The following is a 23013-nucleotide window of genomic DNA, read 5'->3' as shown; positions in this document are numbered from 1 at the left end:
CCTGGCTGACTGCCCAGGAAAGGATAAGGACAAGGGAAAGTTTCTTACCGTCCTTTTTTATTTCAATCTTTACAGAGAGAGGCTATAGAACCCAGCCTCTTGGATAATGTTGTTGTCCTGAGTGAATTTCCACCCTTGTCTCTCCCACTTCCTCATTCATCACTTCTACAGGTGCTGCTACATGCCCTCTGTCTTTGAGCTCTTTGCTCTCCTACTTTTAAGGCTCGCCGGGTTCTGGGAGATAGAGGGTCTGGAATGCTTTCTAATGATGTTTCAGCTGGGTGTTGTTCCGTCTCTCCCATGATTTCCCAGCTTTCCCCCTCATCTGCCTCTGAGCTGTGTCCTCCCCCAAACCCCTGTTGGAAATCTATCCTGTCTTCCGCTTTCTCCTCCCTGGAAGGGTCAGGATGGGGAGGTGGTCTCCACCATTCCTCCTCTGCCCAGTCCCTGACAATATCCCTGTAATCACAGTTACAGGTAGGTAGCCGTGTTGGTCTGAGTCGAAGCAAAATAAAAAAATTCCTTCAGTAGCACCTTAAAGACCAACTAAGTTTATATTTTGGTATGAGCTTTCGTGTGCATGCACACTTCTTCAGATACACCATATCTGAAGAAGTGTGCATGCACACGAAAGCTCATACCAAAATATAAACTTAGTTGGTCTTTAAGGTGCTCCTGTAATCACAAATTGCTTCAAAATGTGGAGCATTGAATTTAAGAGTAGAAAGATGACCCAGTGAGCTTCATGGCTGAGTGGAGATTTCAACCCTGATCTCCCAGATCCTGGTTGAATGCTCTAACGAGTAGAGGCTGGTCTGTTTGGGCAAATGGGGCACTGCCCCACCAGAACTGCCTTCCTTTTGACTTACAATCAGTCCAGGGGGTGTGGCAGGAGAGGGTGGCAAGTGTGGCAGAAAGATTCCAGGACAATCAACAATTAAACATTTCAGTGTGGTTTAGCATAATAATAATAATAGTAATAATTTATTATTTTTACCCCGCCCATCTGGCTGGGTTTCCTCAGCCACTCTGGGCAGCTCCCAACAGAGTATTAAAAACATGATCTAACATCAAACATTAAAAACTTCCCTAAACAAGGCTGCCTTCAGATGACATCTAAAAGTCAGATAGTTGTTTATTTCCTTGACATCTGATGGGAGGGCATTCCACAGGGCGGGTACCACTACCAAGACGGCCCTCTGCCTGGTTCCCTGTAACCTCACTTCTCAAAGTGAAGGAACTGCCAGAAGGCCCTCGGTGCTGGACCTCAGTGTCCAGGCTGAACGATGGGGGTGGAGACGCTCCTTCAGGTATACTGGGCATAGTACAGTATAGTATCAAAATATTATTATTTTTTATTTGCAGAATATGGTAAAGGTAAATGGGCCCCTGACCATCAGGTCCAGTCATGTCTGACTCTGGGGTTGCGGCGCTCATCTCGCTCTATAGGCCGAGGGAGCTGGCGTTTGTCCGCAGACAGCTTCCGGGTCATGTGGCCAGCATGACAAAGCTGCTTCTGGCGAACCAGAGCAGCGCACAGAAACACTGTTTACCTTCCCGCTGGAGTGGCCCCTATTTATCTACTTGCACTTTGATGTGCTTTCGAACTGCTAGGTGGGCAGGAGCTGGGACCGAGCAACGGGAGCTCACCCCGTTGCAGGGATTCGAACCGCCGACCTTCTGATCAGCAAGCCCTAGGCTCTGTGGTTTAACCCACAGCACCACCTGGGTCGGGTATAAATAATAAATTATTATTATTATTATTATTATTATTATTATTATTATTATTATTATTATGTAGCTGCATGGTTTTAAACTTTCTAGATGTCCTGTGATCATATTATAAAGTAGTTGTGTTCTGTGTTACAAATCGAGCACTGCTAGGGGCTGTTCCTGCTTGTTTTACAATGCATTTCTTATTGATGAAAATGTTGGTGCGCCATGAGCAAATTTTTATTCTGAAAGGGTGTCCCTGGGGGGGAAAGCTTGAGAACCCTTGGCCTATGGACTCCCTGAGGGAGGGAGGCCAATGAAGAAGGGACTTTCCCCAGGAGCCGCCACGGCCCCTGGGGAGCCCTGGTGCCCTCCCTCTCACCTGCCACCTGCAGTGTGACGGCCGCGCTGCTGTAGCCCTGGACTTTGACGAAGCACGTGAAGCTTCCCTCGTCCGCAATCCGGACGCGGCGCAGCAGCAGAGAGACATTTCCCCTGGGCAGCTGGTCGTAGAAGAGAGCCGTGCGGTTGGTGTAGCTCCTGCCTTGGTTGGCCAGTTGGTCCTTGCCTTCCACAAAGCTGTGCACCAGCCTTTTGGTGTCCGTCAGCTGCCAGATGAGGCTGAGCTCGTCCAGGCTGAAATTGGCGTCCGGGGAGAAGGAGCAGCACAAAGTCGCGTCGCGGCCAAAGAGGGTGACCACGGGGTCGTCGGGGACCACGATTTCTACAGCTCCTGGTTGCGAGGAGGCAAGTGGGGAGAGAAGGCACACAGCAGTGAGATTTCGGCAGCAAAAGGGAAGGTCACACAAACACCAAGCCCTGGAACAAGCCTCATGCTCTCGCTCCTCTCTTGGCTGAATGGCCTGTATTAGCTGCGTCCTGGTTTGTGCAAACCAGAGTTTGCTGTTGGGTGCCAACCGCAGCTTGCACTCACTCAGCAAGCCAAAGTTGTACCCGAAGGAGCATCCTCACCCCCATCGTTCTGCTGAGGTCCAGCTCCGAGGGCCTTCTGGTGATTCCCTCCCTGTGAGAAGTGAGGTTATAGGGAACCAGGCAGAGGGCCTTCTTGGTGGTGGTGCCCGCACTGTGGAACACCCATCAGATGTCAAGGAAATAAGCAACTATCTGACTTTTAGAAGACATCTGAAGGCAACCCTGTTTAGGAAAGTTTTCAATCTTTGATGTTTTATCGTGTTTTTAATATTCTGTTGTGAGCCGCCCAGAGTGGCTGGGGAAATAAATAAATAAATTATTATTATTATTATTATTATTATTATTATTATTATTATTATTATTCTCGCTTGGCAGGGTGAGGGGCAAAGGAGAGCAAAAGAGCCCAATCGTGCTCCTTCTGGGGTAGTTTGTCCATCTTTGGTCCCCACCCGGCACTCAGCTCTTGCCTGTGGCTTCCAGAAGCTGTCAGCATGAGAAAGCGGCCACACCCAGGAAACGGCTTCAACTGGATGGCAAAACCAGGTAAGGGTGGCCGATGGGTCTCCAGCCCTTGGTGAGATAAGGACTTCTCCTGAATGCGAAGACAGGCTCGAGAGTGCAGGCACCCCCAAACTCGGCCCTAGCTAACAGGACCAGTGGTCAGGGATGAAGGGAAGTGTAGTCCCAAAACATCTGGAGGGCCGAGTTTTGGGGATGCCTGCTCTAGTGGATTAAGCGGACAAGATCAATAGCGGGTCCAATGATCAAGAAGGCAGTTTCTGCACATGCTGTAGAGGGATGTGAGGGGCAGCATACCTGCCAAGTTGCTGTCAGAGAAATAAGGGACCGGGCCGGAAATAGCAGACCGGAAGTAGCGCTGCCGCCATTTTGGAACTGGGCGGAACATGCTCAGAAGTGACTTTTGATGCTGCTTTGCCCAGTTCCAAAATGGCCGCTGTGCCAGAAGTAGCACTGCAGCCATTTTGGAACTGGGCAGAGCAGCATCAAAAGTCGCTTCTGAGCATGTTCTGCCCAGTTCCAAAATGGCCGCCGTGCCAGAATAAACTGGGGAAAAACAAAAGAAATCCGTTTTTTCAACTAGGAACAGCTGGAAAAACGGGGATTTCCCGGGGAAAACGGGAGACTTGGCAGCTATGAGGGGCAGACAGGGATCATGAACCTGGAAAGGTACTCCATCTAGGAGAAGGAAAACTCTGGTCCTAAACCTCCGCTGCTTGGTGAGATATCTTCAGGAGAAGAAAAGGGTAAGGACTAAAACCTACACAAATCCATAGGGGAGTCCCTAAAACAGTCGGATGGTGCCGCGTGCGCCTCCTTCCAGCAATTTCTGCAGCCAAGCTGTTGCCAAATGCATTGCTCTGCATTCCTTTGGACCACACCAGTAAGCCCATCATCTGGGCTGCCTAAGACCTGCTTGCATTGATACTGAGCAAACGGTATGACCCTTTTGGCTCCAGAAGACAGCACTAGGACCAAAAGGAGCCAGGAGCCATGGCGGAGCACTGCTGCCCCCTGCTGTCCAGCAGGAGGTGTTGCAACTTATTCCTGATCATTATTTTTTTAAAAAAAAAAAATGAACCAGCATGGGGACTAGACACTGACAATAGCATTAATTGCAGGTGCAAAGCCCACAGCCATCTTCCATCAATCAAGTACGGGTGACAGCAACAAGCAAAGGCTCGAGGTTGCTTTTGCAGGATGTATCTGCCCTCTTTTCTGTACCAGATGGACAGTATCAAACAAAAACTAACAAAGAGTTCTGCAAGGCCTGCCCAAGCCTACCATCCCGTTTCCCACATGGGGCAAACAGAGTCCTCTAAAAATCCCACCTTGATCTCTATGCACACTCACACAGGGAAACTGGTATTCATTGGTACACTGCCTTTGAACACAGAGTCTCTATTCAGCCATTGTTGTTAAAATCCATACACTGACCTAGAATCCTAGAATTGCAGACTTGAGAATCATCTAGTCCAACCCCCTGCAATGCAGGAACAGGCAGCTGTCCCATATGGGGATCGAACCTGCAATCTTGGCATTATCAGCACCATTCTCTAACCAACGGAGCTATCCTCTGGGAATTCATCTAATTGTGCCACCTGAGTAAGAGCACTGCAGCAGAGGCTAGGAGGAACCTTTTTCAGGACAAGGGACACATTTCTTTCTGGGCAACCTTTTGGGGGCCACATGCTGGGGTGGGCAGGGCCGGAGGCAAAAGTGGGTATACAAAGGATGTATACTATAGCTGTCAACCAGGATTGCCTAGACAATGGGCGATGGTTTTAATTTCTATAGCAAAGGTGTCAATGGACCTTAAATTACAACTTATAGAACAAAAAAAAACAATTTTTAGAATTTATTGGACTCCACTACATTGGTATAGAACAGGACTGTCTAGGACAGCATTTTATTGGCGATGTAATAAGGATAATGCTTCTTTAAAACAGGTTTTTACAACGACCTGCACTTACTAAGTCTTGGGAGAACGTAGTGGATTATATAAATATGACTGTGCGAAAAAGCTAAAATTTTCAGAGGATATTCTTATTTTGAGCTATATACCCACAATATGGTATTTGACAACTGGACAACGTAAATGGATTCTCTGTGCCCTTACCACGGCCAAAAGACCAATATTGCTGCATTGGAAATAATGCACCTTGTGATAATTAATTCCATAGTTCAATCATGCACTGTTGTGACCCAGAGCAGAGGCATGTTCTCCAGCAAAACTGTGGTAAGTTCAGAAGCAACGGCCTATGCAAATACACCCAAATACAGAAATATTTCTCAAAGAAACAGTGATTGTTTAATCTGAAATCATGGGGAACCTTTTCCGTTCCCCTGGTGAGCAGGGTTGAGAGTAAGGAAGCACAGGCGTCTGACTACCCACAGTGCTTATTACTAAACAGGCTTGTTATTGTTTCTAAGCAATTCAGAGTTTGACTTCCCCTGAAACCGCCTTATTATGTAGCGGGGAGAGAGGGTGACGAAGTTCCTCCATTTGCACACTAGATGTCACCCTTGCTCTGATTTTATGAATCCAGTCGCTGCAAAAGGAACCTGAGTGGTGCATTGTCTATCTGTGCTGGGCGTCATGAATGAAAATCACGGGCTGAACATCATTGCAGAGTACGACTACTCGTGTGTGTGTGTGTGTGTGTGTGTGTGTGTGTATCCCGGACAGATCCCAAATTTACACAAAAACCCAGTCATACAGTTAACTGAACATCAGAAGCTGCCTTCTGCAGACTCAGACCACTGGTCCACCTAGTTCAGTGGTGCCTGCACTGACTGGCAGCATCTCCCCAGCCCTACCTGGAGATGCCAGGGATTGGACCTGGGGCGTTCTGCATGCAAAGCAGATGCTCTACCCTTGAGTGTCAGGGGTCAGAACGGAGACTCAGGAGACTGGAAGCCAGATTTTTATTCAAGACCAGGGTTCCCCAAACTTAGGCCCGGGGGCCGGATGCGGCCCAATCAGCTTCCAAATCCGGCCCGCGGACAGTCCCGGAATCAGCATGTTTTTACATGAGTAGAATGTGTCTTTTTATTTAAAATGCATCTCTGGGTTATTTGTGGGGCATAGGAATTCGTTCATCCCCCCCCCAAAAAAATATATATATAGTCCGGCCCACAAGGTCTGAGGGACAGTGGACTGGCCCCCTGCTGAAAAAGTTTGCTGATGCCTGTTCAAGACAATAGCACACAAGCAGAGAGCATGCAGGGGACGTTGCCAAGACTAGCTCTCGGCCCCTCCTAAGGTAAAGGTAAAGGGGCCCCTGACCATTAGGTCCAGTCGTGTCCGACTCTGAGGTTGCGGCGCTCATCTCGCTCTATAGGCCGAGGGAGCCGGCATTTGTTTGCAGACAGCTTCTAGGTCATGTGGCCAGCATGACAAAGCTGCTTCTGGTGAACCAGAGCAGCGCACGGAAACGCCGTTTACCTTCCCGCTGGAGCAGTTCCTATTTATCTACTTGCACTTGATGTGCTTTCGAACTGCCAGGTGGGCAGGAGCTGGGACCGAGCAACGGGAGCTCACCCCGTTGCAGGGATTCGAACCGCCGACCTTCTGATCAGCAAGCCCTAGACTCTGTGATTTAACCCACAGCGCCACCTGGGTCCCCTCAGACCCTCCTGCTTCCGCGTAAATCTCCGCCTCCAGGTGTCTCCCAAGCCAGCGTAAACTCCAGAGAGGAGGGCTCCCCCTTGGGCTTTCTGAGCTTTCTATTCAGCTCCATGCAAAACCCTGTGTAATATTCCTTTCCAACCTGGGAAGGGAGGAGAGGGAGGGATCATGGGCTGTTGCTGAGTGGTTAGACCATCTCCTCTGCATGCAGAAGGCTGCAAGCCACACTTAGTACCTTTGCCTAGAGTTCCTCAGTCCTGAGTTAATGTAGGAAGCTATTTTGCACTGAATCAGGCTTATGAGCCACCGAACCCAGTACAGTGGTACCTCGGCTCTCAAACTTAATCCCTTCCGGAAGTCCATTCCAAAACCAAAGTGTTCCAAAACCAAGGCGCGCTTTCCCACAGAAAGTAATGCAAAATGGATTAATCCATTCCAGACTTTTAAAAACAACCCCTAAAACAGCAATTTAACATGGATTTTACTATCTAATGAGATCACTGATCCATAAAAAAGCAATAAAAAGCAATATCAATGTACTGCACTATAAAATAAATAGGAGAGTATAGCAGATGATAAAAATAACAATAATAAAAATCTTACCTGCACTGATGATGGTCATTGTTTGGATGGGGGGCTTTTATCCATTTCCGCAGTCACACACTCAATCAATCAGTAGCTGAACTAGGTTCCGCACAGTCACAAAAACGCAAAATAAATAGCAAAAACAAAAGCGCCAAACTTGATCTGTTCCGGAAGTCCGTTTGACTTCCGAAATGTTCAAAAACCAAGGCGATTGGTGCAGGTGCCCCGGAAACAATAGCCAACAGCCACATCAGACATTCGGCTTCCGAAAAACGTTCGAAAACTGGAACACTTACTTCCAGGTTTTCGGCGTTTGAGAACCAAGGTGCCACTGTATTGTTTACTCTGACTGGCAGCCAAACTCCGGCCCTCCAGGTGTTTTGAGACTACAATTCCCATCATCCCTGACCACTGGTCCTGTTAGCCAGGGGTGATGGGAATTGTAGTCCCAAAACATCTGGAGGGGCAGAGTTTGCCTATGCCTGCCTATGCCAGGGTCTCAGTTAAGAGACTCTCTCATCCCTGGCCACCAATGGGCCAGCAGACAAACCTAAGGCTAAAGAGAGCAGGGCATGGTCAGACAACCTCAATTTCCCCTCTTTTCCAGCCTGTAAAATCCTGGTAACATTTTGAAATATGTGTGAAGGTCTGGGTCTCACTCCCGAAAATCAGAGGCCCCTGAATCCAGGTCAGAATCTTACAGAGGCACAACCCACAAGCACCCCTACCCCTTACCAGCCAGAGCTGACAGCAGAAGACCAGCGATCCACAACCGGAAGCACATCTTTCTTGCAATGTTTGTTCCCCTACGGACCAGAGCGCTGGGATGCAATTTTAGTGAGAGAAAATCTTCACACCTTCCTAGGAGAAAAAAAAGGGGGGGGGAGCATGAATGCCGACTCCATCTCTGGATTAGTAAATGCGGGAAGAATGAACCAGATACATTGGACCACATTTTCTTTTCCTGTAATTACGGTATTAATGCGAGAAGACGATTGCTGGATGCTCTGCAGGTGGATGCATCGATCGCAGCAATGCCAACTATTCAGGGGTTATTGTCAGATAATAATGATGGAGTTACTTTAGTGGTGGCTGAGTTTTTGTGCTCGGTTTACGCAGTGAGATTGGGCCACTGTGGAGAGAACCAGGGGAGGCTAATTGAAAATTGATATATTGTTCTAAAATATTAATTCAATTAATATGTATTTTATTTCATGAAGTTTATAATGCGAATGTTTTATTCATAATTTTGTTCTGAAGCTTCTGAACTTGTCATGCCTAATAAAGGTTATTGATTTGATTTGATTAGTCAGCTCCCTTTGATAACCCTCAGGGACTTCTAGAGAAGATAGGGCAAACCTGTCGCTCTGTGATGCAGCTGGACTCCAACTCCCCAGGGTCCCAGCCAGCAGGTCCAATGGTCAGGGATGAGAGGAGTTGTAGTCCAACAGCATATGGAAGGTCACAGCGTCACCACTCCTGAAATAATCACACATCCTGCCTCTACTTATCCCTCTGCGGTCCCCTGGTGCTTCCGGATTTTAGATTGGAATCTCTTTGGGGCAGGGAGCTTCTCTCCGTAAAGCAGGGCTGGGAAACCGGCGGGCCTCCAGACGCTGTCAGGCGCTAACTCACATCAGCTACAGCCAGCAGGGATAATGGTCAGGAAGGGGTGGCGGAAGATGTGGTCCTGTGGCATCCGAAGAGACACAGCCCCATTGGTGGTGCCAAGCCAGCATTTCTGTACAAAACAAGGACACTGAAACAAAGCAAAGTCTCTATCTGCAAGACCCATTGGCTGTGTCGGAGACTGCCAAAAGACCAGTAAGGTACACATTATTGTTACTAATGGAATTAGGTAAAGGTAAAGGGACCCCTGACCATTAGGTCCAGTCGTGACCGACTCTGGGGTTGCGCGCTCATCTCGCATTATTGGCCGAGGGAGCCGGCGTACAGCTTCCAGGTCATGTGGCCAGCATGACAAAGCCGCTTCTGGCAAACCAGAGCAGCACATGGAAACGCTGTTTACCTTCCCACTGTAAGGTAAAGGTAAAGGGACCCCTGACCATTAGGTCCAGTCGTGACCGACTCTGGGGTTGCGCGCTCATCTCGCATTATTGGCTGAGGGAGCCGGCATTTAGCTTCCAGGTCATGTGGCCAGCATGACAGAGCCGCTTCTGGTTTGCCACTTCTGGTTTGCCACTGCCTTCCCACTGTAGCGGTTCCTATTTATCTACTTGCATTTTGACGTGCTTTCGAACTGCTAGGTTGGCAGGAGCTGGGACCGAGCAACGGGAGCTCACCCCATCACAGGGATTCGAACCGCCGACCTTCTGATCAGCAAGCCCTAGGCTCAGTGGTTTAACCACAGCACCACCTGGGTCCCTACTAATGGAATTACTATCCTGCTAAATGCCAAAATAGGCTTTTAAATGGTTTACGGAGTATACCAATGCAGGGCCGTCTCGCCCATTGACTCTAGTGGCGCGGGGTACTCAGGGGCGCCCCAGCAAGTGGGGGAGCTGCGCGGCAGCCTCCCTTTTCCCTCCGCCAGCCGCGCCGCTCAGGGGAGAGCAGGGAGGTAAGCGAGCAGAGCAGGGGCTCGGGGACCCTGTTCCGCTCTGCAGTGCCAGGGCCATCCCTCCCCCCCGGCGCTGCGTTTCATTGGTAGAGGCGACGCCACGTGGCAGCAGCTCTACCAATGAAACGCAGAGCCAGGGTCATCCCTGCTGGCAGGAAGGCTCGGATGCCTTCCCACAGTCTGGGGCTCTCTCCGCTGGCTCCATGGCGCCCATGGCCTCCGCTGCCGGTGAGAGGGCTCCGACCGGACTGCAGGAGTGGGGCTCTCCCTGCTGGCTCCCGGGGGGGGGGGAGCCATGAGGGGAAAGGGCTGTCCTTTCCCCTCTCTTAAAACTACGGAGTGGTCAGGATGCCGGGCCTCTCCGCAGGCCGTGCTCTCCCCTTCCCGGCCCTGCGGCTCTCGGCTCAGCCGAGGCGGAGCCCCGAGGCCTTCCGCCGCGGGGGAGATGGCGAGCGCCTCCAGGGAAGCCTCCCAGCGCCTCCTGGGAAGGTAAGAGCTTTCCTTTTTTTTAATGGAAGGGAAGAGTTGGAGGTCGAGATTTATGTATTTTTAAGTCTGGGGGTGGGGGGCGCCCGAGGGATCCCTGCACCAGGGCGCCCGATGAGCTTAAGACGGCCCTGTACCAATGATAGAATCATAGAACTGCAGAGTTGGAAGGGACCCCAGGGGTCATCTAGTCCAACCCCCTGCAAAGCAGGAGTCCCAACTAAGGAGTCCCTGACAGATGGCCATCCAACCTTCCGAAGGAGAGGCCACCACATTCTGATATGGTCTCCTAAGACCCCTAGATCTAAATAAAATACATTTTCCCCTTCCCTGCATTATAACCCTGCCTACATTTTGAAGACAGACTACTTTCTTTGGTGTGCATGCTTTCTTCATTCAATTTCAGAATTTGTAAGCAGGCGTGCTATTTCCTAAAGTTCCGAAATAAATGGAAAGAATGATTCATTCTCTTGACCATGTTCCCACTTACATCTTGTGTTTGCATTATGTTGTTAAGTTATAAGGAATTGTTTACAACAGGCATGTCCAAAGTCCATTTTGGGGGCCTAATGCGGACTCCCCACCCCCCGTGGCAGTATATGTCCTGCTTGCAAAATTGTATATAAAAAAAAACACTCAACAATTTTGGGGATAAATCCTTTAAAAAAGCTCAACAACTTCAATTCCTAAAAAAAAAAAAGCTCAACAACTTTGGGGTAAAATTGTAGAACTTTGGTCAGCCCTCACACATGTTCACTTCATCAAATCTGGCCCTCTTTGAAAGTTTTGGCACCCCTGGTTTACAATGCTTGAGAATTCAACTCCATCGTTTTTTTGGGGGGGAAACTGTTAACTTGGGCTTTTAAAAGCCCCAAAGTCGTTCTTTCCCCCCACCTCTTTGTTCTACTAAAACAGTGCTTTAAATACCTGGCCATTATTTAGCAGACCTTGATGGGTCTAATACCCAGTTGTGGCTGCAAATGCTTTTTGAAAACAGCTGCAGGCATCCTATTCCTTGGGGCTCCGGAGACAGAAAAGGATGGAAGGGGCTACCAGCTCAGGAAGTAGCTGCAGCTGGGCTGCTCTTCCTCCCATTTGCTGTGGAGGTTTTTTCAGGGGGGGCGGGGCGGAGAGGATATTGTGGCTGCGGAGGAAGCATCCAAACAGCGAGGAGATTCATTTGTCTCACAATAAGTTATGTGCCAGGCTTCCGCTTGCTGCAACTCAGCTGGGTATGTTGTTCCCCCAGTTCTGTGCAATTTGCAAAGGACGCTCAGTGTGCCTGACCAAAGGGCCTGCTTTAAAGTGCATTTTATTATCCGTTTATTTGTCGCATTTATAGCCCACCTTTTTCTCTCCAAGGTGCTCAAGGTGTCGTACCTGGTTCCCCCCCCCTTCCTCATGTAATCCCCACAACAAACCTGTGAGGTGGGTTAGGCGGAGAGGCAGTGACTGGCCCAAGGTCACCCAGTGAGCTTCATAACTGGGTGGGGATTTGAACCCTGGTCTCCCAGGTCCCAGTCTGACACTTTAATAACCATTATATCACACTGGTTCTATGGATGTTTGCGTTTTACAGTGGTACTTCTGGTTAAGAACTTACCGTTTATTCCGGTGTATAAGACGACTGGGCGTATAAGACGACCCCCAACTTTTCCAGTTAAAATATAGAGTTTGGGATATACTCGCCGTATAAGAAATACGACCCGGCGTATAAGATGACCCCCGACTTTTTGAGAAGATTCTCTGGGGTTAAAAGTTAGTCTTAAACGCAGGAATATACAGTAATTCGTTCCAGAGGTCCATTCTTAACCTGAGGTACCACTTTAGCTAATGGGGCCTCCCACTGCCGCCGCGCCGCCGGAGCACAATTTCTGTTCTCACCCTGAAGGAAAGTTCTTAACCCGAGGTACTATTTCTTGGTTAGTTGAGTTTGTAACCTGAAGCATTTGTAACCCAAGGTACCACTGTAATGCTTTTTTGTAACACACTAATCAAATTTATGGATGGCACCAAACTAGGAGGGGTAGTTACTGCCTCAGGAAACAGAATCTGGATTCAAGACCACCTTAACAGAATGGAGAACTGGGCCCAAACTAACAAAACAAATTTCAGTTGGGACAAAGGAAAAATCAGATGCAGAAATATAGGACGAGGAAATCCTAGCTTGACAGTAGCTCATGTGAAAAGATTCTAGGGGTCTAATCAACAGAAGTCTAGTATCCAGATCAAGGGAATTACATAGTACCCATCTATTCCATCTTGGTCAGACTACACCTGGAGTCCTGTGTCCAGTTCTGGGTGCCACAATCCAAGAATGTTATTGACAAGCCGGAACAGTTACATTGGAGGATGGCCAGGATTATCAAGGGTCTGGAAACCAAGTCTTATGAGAAATTGGGTGAGGAAGTGGGGTATGTTTACCCTGGAAAAAAAGAAGATTAAGAGGAGATCTGATAGCCAAATATCTAAAGGGCTGTCACATGGAAAAGCAAGCTTGTTTTCTCCTACTCTAAGAGGCTAGGACCTGAAGTAGGCTAGAAAGGAGATTCTGGCTAAACATCAGCGAGAACTTTTCTGACAGCAAGAGCTGTTGGACAGTGGAACGGTCTTCCTTGGGAGGTTGTAGACTCTCCTTCCTTGAGGTTTATAAACTGAGATTGTATGGCCATGTGTCAGGGACTCTTTAGTTGTGATTCCTCTTGGGGTCATTCCAACTCTAGAACTATGTGATTCTGTGACTCAACCACAGAGCAGTTTGTGGGCCAGCAGCCACACCAATGCTATCATCATACAGGATGACGGTTTCTTTTCCCCCCTGTAATGCCTCAGGGCACTCCCATATCTGAAAACACACAGTTAAGCACGTGCCCAGGAGCATGTGAATGCCCTTTCAAATCCTGTACAAAAGACACAGTCAACTGCAGTGACTCCATATTATAGCAGTTTGGTATTATTATTATTATTATTATTATTATTATTATTATTATTATTATTATTTGAATTTATATACTGCCCTATACCCAGAGGTCTCAGGGTAGTTCACAGAACAAAATCAAAATATAAAACCACAAAATATATAATCAATATAAAGACAACACCCCCTCCCCCAAAGACCCCACATTTTAAAAGGGCATCAAATTTAGCTGCTTTAGCCCTGAGCTACAACAAACAATAAAAATCGTAAACAGAATACATACAGTAACAGAAATCTTAAAACATTTTCCCCCTCTTTTTAGATGTATTTCCAATACAGAAAATCCCAAATTTATTCTCTGGGTTGATCCAGATGGCAAATCAAGAGTAAGGCTTTCATTAAACAGCTATGCCAGAAATTGTGGAAGCTGTTGTCTCAATTAGCATACTTGTTGTCATTCAACCAATAAATCATTAATTTACTTTCAAATACAGTGGTACCTCGGTTTATGAACACAATTGGTTCCGGAAGTCTGTTCATAAACTGAAGCGTTCATAAACTGAAGCGAACTTTTCCATTGAAAGTAATGGAAAGTGGATTAATCCGTTCCAGAGTACTTAAACTGAAGCGTTCATAAACTGAAGCGAACTTTCCCATTGAAAGTAATGGAAAGTGGATTAATCCGTTCCAGACGGGTCCGCAGAGTACTTAAACTGAAGCGTTCATAAACTGAAGCATGGGTGTAATTGGTTCCGGAAGTCTGTTCATAAACTGAAGCGTTCATAAACCGAAGCGAACTTTCCCATTGAAAGTAATGGAAAATGAATTAATCCGTTCCAGATGGGTCCACGGTGTTCATAAACCGAAAATTCATAAACCGAGGTGTTCATAAACCGAGGTTCCACTGTACAAAGCAGTAATCAGGGCTATGCAAACATGCACATTAACAGGACATAAAAAAGAAGAAGTAATGCATCAGACAAAATTTTCATCTTAAGCAGACCCAGAGGTATGCAACGTTAAATTACAATGTACAGGGTGAGTCTTTTAGAAGAGGCCCCGTGGAAAATGTGTACTGTGTATCCACGGGGCCTCTTTTAAAGGATTTACCCTGTGTATTCTGACTCCAAAGGAGTCTCCTTCTTTGGAGGTCTTTAAGCAGAGGCTTGACAGGCATATGTCAAGAATGCTTTGATGGTGTTTCCTGCTTGGCAGGGGGTTGGACTGGATGGCCCTTGTGGTCTCTTCCAACTCTATGATTCTATTATCTTCCCCTCAAGAAATGTAGATGGTATTATGTCAAAACCTAAGGAAGGTGGTCAATGTTGCTTTCAGCCCAAGAGCCCATATTGCTAACTTTCATACAGTCAACTGGAAACAGAATTAACACAGCAGATCCTCATAAAACTTACCGCAATATAGCTACAATGTCCATGACTGCTCACCTCCATGCCAAGATCCACCATGGTGTTGACTTTGAGGCAAATTCCATTCAAAGGTCTCCTACACCATTAATTATAAGCTTCCTCTTTGAGATTATTCTGCCATGAAATATCCTCTACACTATTAATTAGAAACTTCCTCCATGAGTTTATTCTGTCACTAACTGTATCCTCTTCAGAGCAGCAATGGTATTACCAATTAATTGCCTTTTAATTGGGCAGTTCTTATTCCCCTTGGAAGGGGGACTTTAATTACTGATTTCCTCTGATTTGTATCTACGTAAACATTTCTCTGTGTGCGTTTTGAATAAACAGGAAAGCGGGGCAAATGCAAATGAAACGGGCCATTAAAGCCTCCACCCCAGAGAATAGGAAGTGACTTATTATTGCATAAGAAATGTGAAATATAAATGTGCTAAATAACCAAAGAGTGACCAAACAGGTTCAATTCCCAAAGTGGTTTAACAATCAGTCCCTCTTTACAAGCAACTCTGGAATTATAGATTTCTGAGGAAGGTCTCCTAACCACTCTCAGCACCCTTTACAAACTACAGCTCCCACGATTCTTTGGGGAAAGCCATGGCTCTTTGGGGAAAGCCATGGGGAAAGCCATGTTTTCAAGCACAATTCAAAGTGTTGGTGCTGATGTTTAAAGTCCTGTATACCTGAAGGAGTGTCTCCACTCCCATTTTTCAGCCCGGACACTGAAATCCAGCTCCGAGGGCCTTCTGGCAGTTCCCTTACTGTGAGAAGCGAAGTTACAGGGAACCAGGCAGAGGGCCTTCTCGGTAGTGGCACCCACCTTGTGGAACACCCTCCCATCAGATGTCAAGGACATAAACAACTATACAACCGAAGACATCTGAAAGCAGCCCTGTGCAGTGGTACCTTGGTTCTCGAACTCAATCCATTCTGGAAGTCCTTTCAACTTCTAAAACGTTTGAAAACCAAGGCGCGGCTTCTGATTGGCCCCGGAAAAAATGCCGACATTTGGCTTCCGAAAAATATTCGCAAACCGGAACACTTACTTCCAGGTTTGTGGCATTCGGGAGCCAATTTATTCGTCAACTAAGCCGTTTGGGAACCAAGGTATAGGGAAGCTTTTAATGTTTGATGTTTTGTTTTGTTTTGTTCCTTTATATTTTGTTGGAAGCCGCCCAGGGTGGCTGGGGTAGCCCAGTCAGGTGGGCAGGGTATATATAAAAAGAATGGCGGTGGAGGAGTTTAGTTGGTTTGGGGGGAGCTTGTCGGCAAAATCCTCAGCTGGTAAGTCAAAAACTTGGTCTAGGTGTCCCCGTCTGGGAAGATCCCTTAGACATTCTACAAAACGCAGACAACTATCAAAGACTTGCCTAATTCTAGCTACTGCCCTTTCCCCACAGATTCCTGGCACTCTAATTATGATTCTCATTGTGGCGGGTGTATTTATTTTCATATAAACCCTGGAAGTATCTATTTATAAAAGCTTGTCTGTGTTTATATTTTAAGCCATATGATGTTGCAGCCTCTTCCTCCAAGAGTTCTCCTGGTTTTGCCTTTCCTCGCCAACACACCACTGTAATTGTCAAGTCCGAAATGCTTGAGGGTTACTGGATGAAGTCATCTCCATGCCCCCAACACACTAGATATCTTAACTCTGCAGACAACACAACCAGATGGCTAAGGAAAGGGCAGCAAGCTCTCCCAGAACTGGTCCATAAAGCAGAGGGGTGTGAGGAATTCAATTCAACTGTATAAAATTACAACACGGCATATTACCTAACTCAAAGAGCTGGTCTTAAGTTTTTTTTGGGGGGGGGGGGGGTTAAAGGAGGAAGAAGTTATTGCTGGAGGCTTCTACTGAAAGCCACAAGGAGAGATCAAATTTGTGCGGGTGTGCTTCAGATCCTCCGGGGAAATAAATAGGGATGCAACCTATTGGAAAAGTAACGTATTGATTTTGCCTTGAAAATGTGAGAAAATGACAGGGCACAGAAGTGGCTGAAGGAGAAGGCAATTGCTGGGCTATTGAGGGGCATTAGCCCAAGGACCCAAATGATACCTACCCTGGTTGTGAGTTTGTTACTGGGCTTTGCTAAATTGAATAGAGCCCTAAATTGAGATTGGCTGGACTCTAGTTCCCATCCGTCCCAGGCTGCATGGCTAATGGTCAGAGATGGTAGCTCAACAAAGTCTGGAGAGCCACAAGTTCCCCACCTCTAAAGAACAAGTGATCTCTTTGAAGCTATCCTCCCAAGTGTCCCTTCTCAAAAAGAGGGAGAACTCCCTACCAAGCCTGCTATATTTTTGTCATTGCCCACCCAGCCGTGTTCTGCTAAGCAGAAGAAAGTGCCTTCAAACTTCTGGCCACTGAAAGTTCTGTTTCTTTCAGCAGACAGGGAGATGGAGGCAAGAAAGAAACGAGGAAGGAAGCTGCAGCAGCAGCACTACTCAAATCAAAGTAAAGTCCAGTGTGCTGCTACAATCCTGTTGCAGACACAGGCCTACTTGGGAGTAGCAGAAGACGGGTTTTGCATGCAAAAGGTTCCAGGATCAATGCCTCACATCTCCAGCCACAGATGGGGAAAACTCTAGAGAGCCTGAAACTCTATACAGCCACTGGAGGGAATACATTTGCAGTATGGGGCTATGTTGCCTTCTGGGCAAACTTCCAGGGTTCAGTGGCAGGCATGGCGAAAGGTGAAAGTGCATGGAGTAACAGATTAAACCTCTGTACAGTTCTACATACACCTCTGTCCTTCATCCAGACAAGAAAAGAGGCATCTGTCATGGATGCTTTAGCTGAGATTCCTGTATTGCAGGGGGTTTGACTAGATGACCCTAGGGGGTCCCTTCCAACTCTACAACTCTATAGTTCTATGATTCTATTATCACCAGGGCGGATAAAAATCAATTATTATTTTTATTTTTTAAAAATCAGATTTTTTAAAAAATTTAAATCGGATTTTAAAAATTAAATGCTTTTGGAGGAATTTTTTTTCTAAAGATAGTTTTCTATTTAAGTTACGTTACAGTCCAAAGGCTATTCATCAGAAAATAAGTTTTTCCTGTTTGCTGAAACTCAGTCTACGTTGTTTTTTAAGGAAATTGTTATTCAGGAAATGATTATTTTTCTCCTTCCAATAAAGTACAGCAGAAAAGTTGTGCTAATATAAACAGTTAACTTATTAAACCTCACAATAATGCCATTATCTGTCAATGTATTTCTAATAGTATAACCAAATCAGTAATTTTTGATGTAACTATAAAAACTACTCTGAAAAATTATTATTCCTAAAATGAAACCTTCATCTGGTTGTAAATATTAAGATTATACCAGCAAGAGTGTCTTTCTTACTGACTAGTGATTTAAATCATTATTTAAATTTATTTGATTTAAATCAAATCCACCCTGATTATCAGAGTTTAGAGTTCATAGATACATTCCAGCCAGCCCCCCCCCCCCACACACACAAACAGAACCTCTTGGGGTGCAACATTTCTCAGAGTGAAATGTGTATTCTAGGAAGAAGGGGTGTAGCCCAAATCAGAGGTCCAGATAGAGAAGATTGCAGGTGTGTGGGGGGGGGTGAATTTGGTCCTGATGTTCTTAAGCCCTGGTGTGAAGGGAGGGGAGGCGAGACTGTTTCCAGAGCACCCACAATTTAATGTTGACTTGCCCTGAGCATCAGTCATCCTGGAACACCACTACTCTGGCTGGAAGCCCAGGGCCACAATTAAAACTTCCCAGCACTGTTGCAACCATCTACATCTTCCAGGCAACACTACACACTCGAGGCTCGATTCTCCAAAACAGTAAAGCAATATGATGCTTCTATCAGTAATTGAATGGGGGGAGGGTGTTCATCGCTGTAACCAAGTAAAGAGCTGGTTGGTCTCCTCTGTAGGCTGGACTGGGGTGGTTGCAAACCAGCTCTTGTGCTTCCCAACAGTACAGCCTCTTGCATTAGTCACCAACAGAGTACTTACATCCATTGGGTGACATCAGAAACATCCCCCAAAGTGGTACCCAGTTCTTCAGATCTGTCATCTGCAGCATTGTCAACACCACGCTCATCAACACACTTGCTAGCCCAGGGTTCCCCCTTTGGTTACCTTCAGATGTTTCCAACTGCAAATCCCATCACCCTTGACCAGTGATCTTGTTGACCGGGTCTGCTGGAAGCCCAACAACACTTGGGACGTAACCAGAATGGGGAAGACTGACCTAGCCACTATGCAACACTCGCTCTGTTTCAGATGTGGGAACCACATTTATTCCTCTTCGACAGTGTTTCACGTCCATCTTTGGGTAGACGTCTCTTCAAATTCTCTCTGGCATTCTCTGTTGTTTGCTTGATGCAAAGGAAGCACAAGATGTCAAGGAAATAAACAACTGACTTTTAGAAGACATCTGAAGGCAGCCCTGTTTAGGGAAGTTTTTAATGTTTTATGTTTTATTGTGCTTTTAATTCTGTTGGGAGCCACCCAGAGTGGCTGGGGAAGCCCAACCAGATGGGCAGGGTATATTATTATTATTATTATTATTATTATTATTATTATTATTATTATTCATCACCCATTGCACAGGTGGTCACTCCCTTGGCCTTTTAAAATTGTAGGGTTTCCAAACTAGCATTTAATCCTAATGTACTTAGTTTGTTATCCTATATATACCGTATGCCATGCTGTTCAGCTCTGTATTGGTTAGCAACATCTTTTCCGTGTTTTGGCCAAAGCAAGTATTTCACAACACCTGGACTTTCTTCTTGGAGTTGAGGAAATGGATTTAACCTCGAACTGCATGTGAAGCAGGTGCTCAAACACTGAGCTCAAAACCTTTCCCTACACCTAAAATGGTAGCTGCCATCATGGCCATAGCAGGAAGAAAAAATGGGAAGCACACTCAACCAAGTAGGCTAGGGGGCCAATTCCATTGGGGCTTCTCTTCTCCCTGAACTGTTCCATCCAAGCTGGCTTTTTATAAGTACTGCCAGGTAATAATTGCCACTGGAGTTTGTTCATTTTCCTCTTCCCTCTCCATCCCTTTTTTCTTTTGTGTCGTGTCTTTTAGATTGCCAACCTATGGGCAGAAAAAGCTTGTATGTTACTCATCTTCTGCAAGCCACACTGGGAGCCTTTTCAGCTGAAGAGTGGGGTGGTAATGCTCTATATATACGTTAAAATAAATAACTGAAATCAGCAGAAATTACTGAGACATAATTATGTATATGGCTGCAGCTTTAATTTGCATGCTCTGTCAGGGTTGCAAAAATAAGTGCACACAGTTTAGGGGCGTGTGTGGCTGTTGGGATTAATGTCAAAAAGGTTTTAAAGCAGTGGTTTCCGAACTGTGGTCCATGAGCCACCAGCAGCCTGTGAGCTTCCTTCATCTGGTCCGCAGCATTTCTGTGGATTTGTGATTGAATATGCATGCTGATGTTTAATTGTATTCTTATAACTTCTTTTGTTTCCTGTACAGTACAGTCATACCTCGGTTTAAGTACACTTCGGTTTGAGTACTTTCGGTTTAAGTACTCCGCGGACCCGTCTGGAACGGATTACTCCACTTTCCGTTACTTTCAATGGGAGAGTTCGCTTCAGGTTAAGTACGCTTCAGGGTAAGTACAGACTTCTAGGATCAATTGTGTACTTAAACGGAGGTACCACTGTACTGTATTTTTATTGTACTGTGATCCAAATTATGTGGGATTCAAAATAAAAGAAGCAAACATAATACAATTAGAAACATAATACAATTAGAAAATCCCACATCATCAAGCAGAGCACTTTACAATTGCTACAACAGGCAGAAAAACCATTAAGCAGTTTTCAAGTGGCAACTGGAAAAATAAAAGCTTGGGAACCACTGATGAGCAGTTGTTTAGTCATCCCCAAGAAGTGATAACATACTTGTTTCAGATCCTCAAACTGGGGATGGGGAAGAACAGCAGGCACGCCCAACTTTCAAGAGACTGTGATCTACTCCCACTATTTTTTTTATAAAAAAAACTGGCAGTGATCTACTCATTGGGTTGACAAGAGTTGTTGAGCTTTTTGGGGGGAAGCTTCATCAAAGTTGTTGAGCGATCAACCGGGGGGGATCAACCAGGGACACCCTGCAATCAACCAGTAGGTCGCGATCGACCGGTTGGACATCCCTGTCATACAGAAACAAACGATGCCCGTTTCAAAAGTCCAGAGCGCTACAGCAATGTTCCCCAAACTTGCGGTAGCTACGTACAGCTTTTGAAGGTTTAGTCTTACCTGCATGTGCCTTCTCAAGCAAAGATAATTTGGGGGTAGTTTTAATAATATTATTTTATCTAGACTAGGGCAAATACTCTGTACCATTAAAAACCCTTTTGTATACCCTTGGGGGCAGCCGTACCACAATTTAGGAAACACTTGGACTATATTACTGCAGAGTCCCCACCCCACAAAAAAAATATATTCAGGTTACACAAATAAAATTGATGTGGAGCTCTTGTCCAACAAACCTTCTTCCATATATATATATATATATATATATATTCAGACTTTCTGTGATAAGGGAAGTGACAAGATGGGGGGGGTGTTCTGGGAAGCATGAGATTACTATTGCATGATAGAATGTCGTCTAACTTCCCCACAAACAAAAATGAACAGTCAGCAAATACCTCGTCCGGAAGGACTTATAGTTCAAACACAAAACCACAAAACCATATTTTGACCAACACTGCCACCATTTCTTTTCAGTCAATCTCTGTGTGCCACAGATCCATTTGATTTTGTTAATTTAATAATTGATCAGAGCAGCAATGTTGGCAGAGAGGTAGATCTTTCTTGTTTGAAAGCGCCACTCACCCACTTGCAAAGGGAGGGGTGGCTGAGCAAATACAGCTATAAACACACACACACCGTGCCTTGCAGGGCAATGCTGTGCTACTTTACTCAGAAGTACCGGTAGACCTGACTGCATCCTACAGGGTTGACTTAAGCAGGCATAGAAGTGCCCTCTGTATTGGCCATTCTCAACTGTTGGTCAGAAGATACAAAAAAAGTTGAGGCAGAACAGTCCTGTATTATCAAGGCAGAAGCAGCAAAATAAAGCTGTTTGTTTAAAACATTGATCGATCCTGCCTCAGATTTTCCCCCTTTTAAAAGAGGTATCCTAAGCAGCTGGCAAATGGCATATATGAAGTAAACTGGCTGGCATCCAATCTAAGTCCTGCCTAAAGTAGACCTATTGAAATCAAGGAACCTAATTTTACCAGGTTCCTTCACTTCAATAGGTATGCTCTCTGGGTCTAGGTAACATTGTACACACACCCTCCCTCCCTCTGAGCCAATTCCTAGCGACCAATGTGCCTTTGCCCCCCCCCCAAATAAAATATTTGAGGGGGGCCTCCCGCCCAAGTTAATGGGCATTGGCATTCCAATGGGAGTGTGCGTCTTGTAATCGATTACAGTATGTGGGGCAGGGCTTATCTTCTCTCCCCCACCCCAATATTTTATTCAAGTTGGCACCCCTGTGGGTAACATTGGAGAGAGAGAGAGAGAGTTGTGGATAGATAGATAGATAGATAGATAGATAGATAGATAGATAGATAGATAGATAGATAGATAGATAGATAGATAGTGCGCGAGTCCAAGGGAAGACGCCCAGTAAAAACGAAAAGTTTTGCAGCAGCACCAGGAATCCATGATCTTTTTGGCAGCGCTTTTGGAGGAAGGGAAGAGGGGCCGAAAGAAGGAAAGAAAGGCGGTTTGTCTGCCTCTTTTCGCCTGGGTGTCGCTCCCTCTCTCTCCCCCCTCCCACCCCCCATTCAGACCAACAGCCAAGCAGGCACTTACTCGGCCAGAGTCCGTCCTTCCCGGGAGCGACTCCGCTTTCGGACAAAGCCGCGCGCACTGTTCCTCCGGCTCGTCCTCCGCCCTCCGCTCTGCAGCGCCCGAGGCGCAGGGCGGGTCTCGCCGCCGGCCCGGGACTGTCTTCCCCGCTCGCTCGCCTGCCCGCCCCGCCCCAGCCGCCCCCAGCTCCCTCCGGCGGGCAGAGGTCGGTGCGCGGCTCCCGGCCAGGGGAAGGAGGAGGAGGAGACCGCGGGAGCGAGCCTGGGGAGCGAGAGGCGGGGAGAGGAGCGCGAGCCCCCCTGGCTTCCGGGTTGATTCGGGGCCGGAGCGCCATGTGGCTGCTGCTGCCGTGCAAATGGAATCAAGGAATCCGATAATGGGAAGGGGTTCCGGG

The 23013-nt window shown here is 46.6% G+C and overlaps 1 protein-coding gene across 2 annotated transcripts in view; it reads right to left on the bottom strand.

The window, feature by feature from the left end:
• CD276 (CD276 molecule) overlaps positions 1-22780 on the bottom strand; it is a 43008-nt gene extending 20228 nt beyond the window's left edge. The window contains exons 1-4 of one of the 2 annotated variants that reach the window (XM_060282997.1): positions 22623-22780; positions 9017-9122; positions 8117-8242; positions 2096-2446 (exon numbers count right to left, since the gene is read on the bottom strand). In XM_060282997.1, the coding sequence (XP_060138980.1) occupies positions 2096-2446; positions 8117-8165 (400 nt within the window). In that variant the 5' untranslated portion in view covers positions 8166-8242; positions 9017-9122; positions 22623-22780. The remainder of the gene's footprint in view (positions 1-2095; positions 2447-8116; positions 8243-9016; positions 9123-22622) is intronic. The other variant, XM_035131439.2, reaches the window with a different exon arrangement.
• Positions 22781-23013: the final 233 nt, after the last annotated feature.

This window comes from Zootoca vivipara, chromosome 14, assembly GCF_963506605.1.
Source record: "Zootoca vivipara chromosome 14, rZooViv1.1, whole genome shotgun sequence".
NCBI lineage: Eukaryota > Metazoa > Chordata > Lepidosauria > Squamata > Lacertidae > Zootoca > Zootoca vivipara.
Note: the sequence above shows the minus strand (reverse complement) of the source record. Positions and strands in the feature narration are given on the sequence as shown.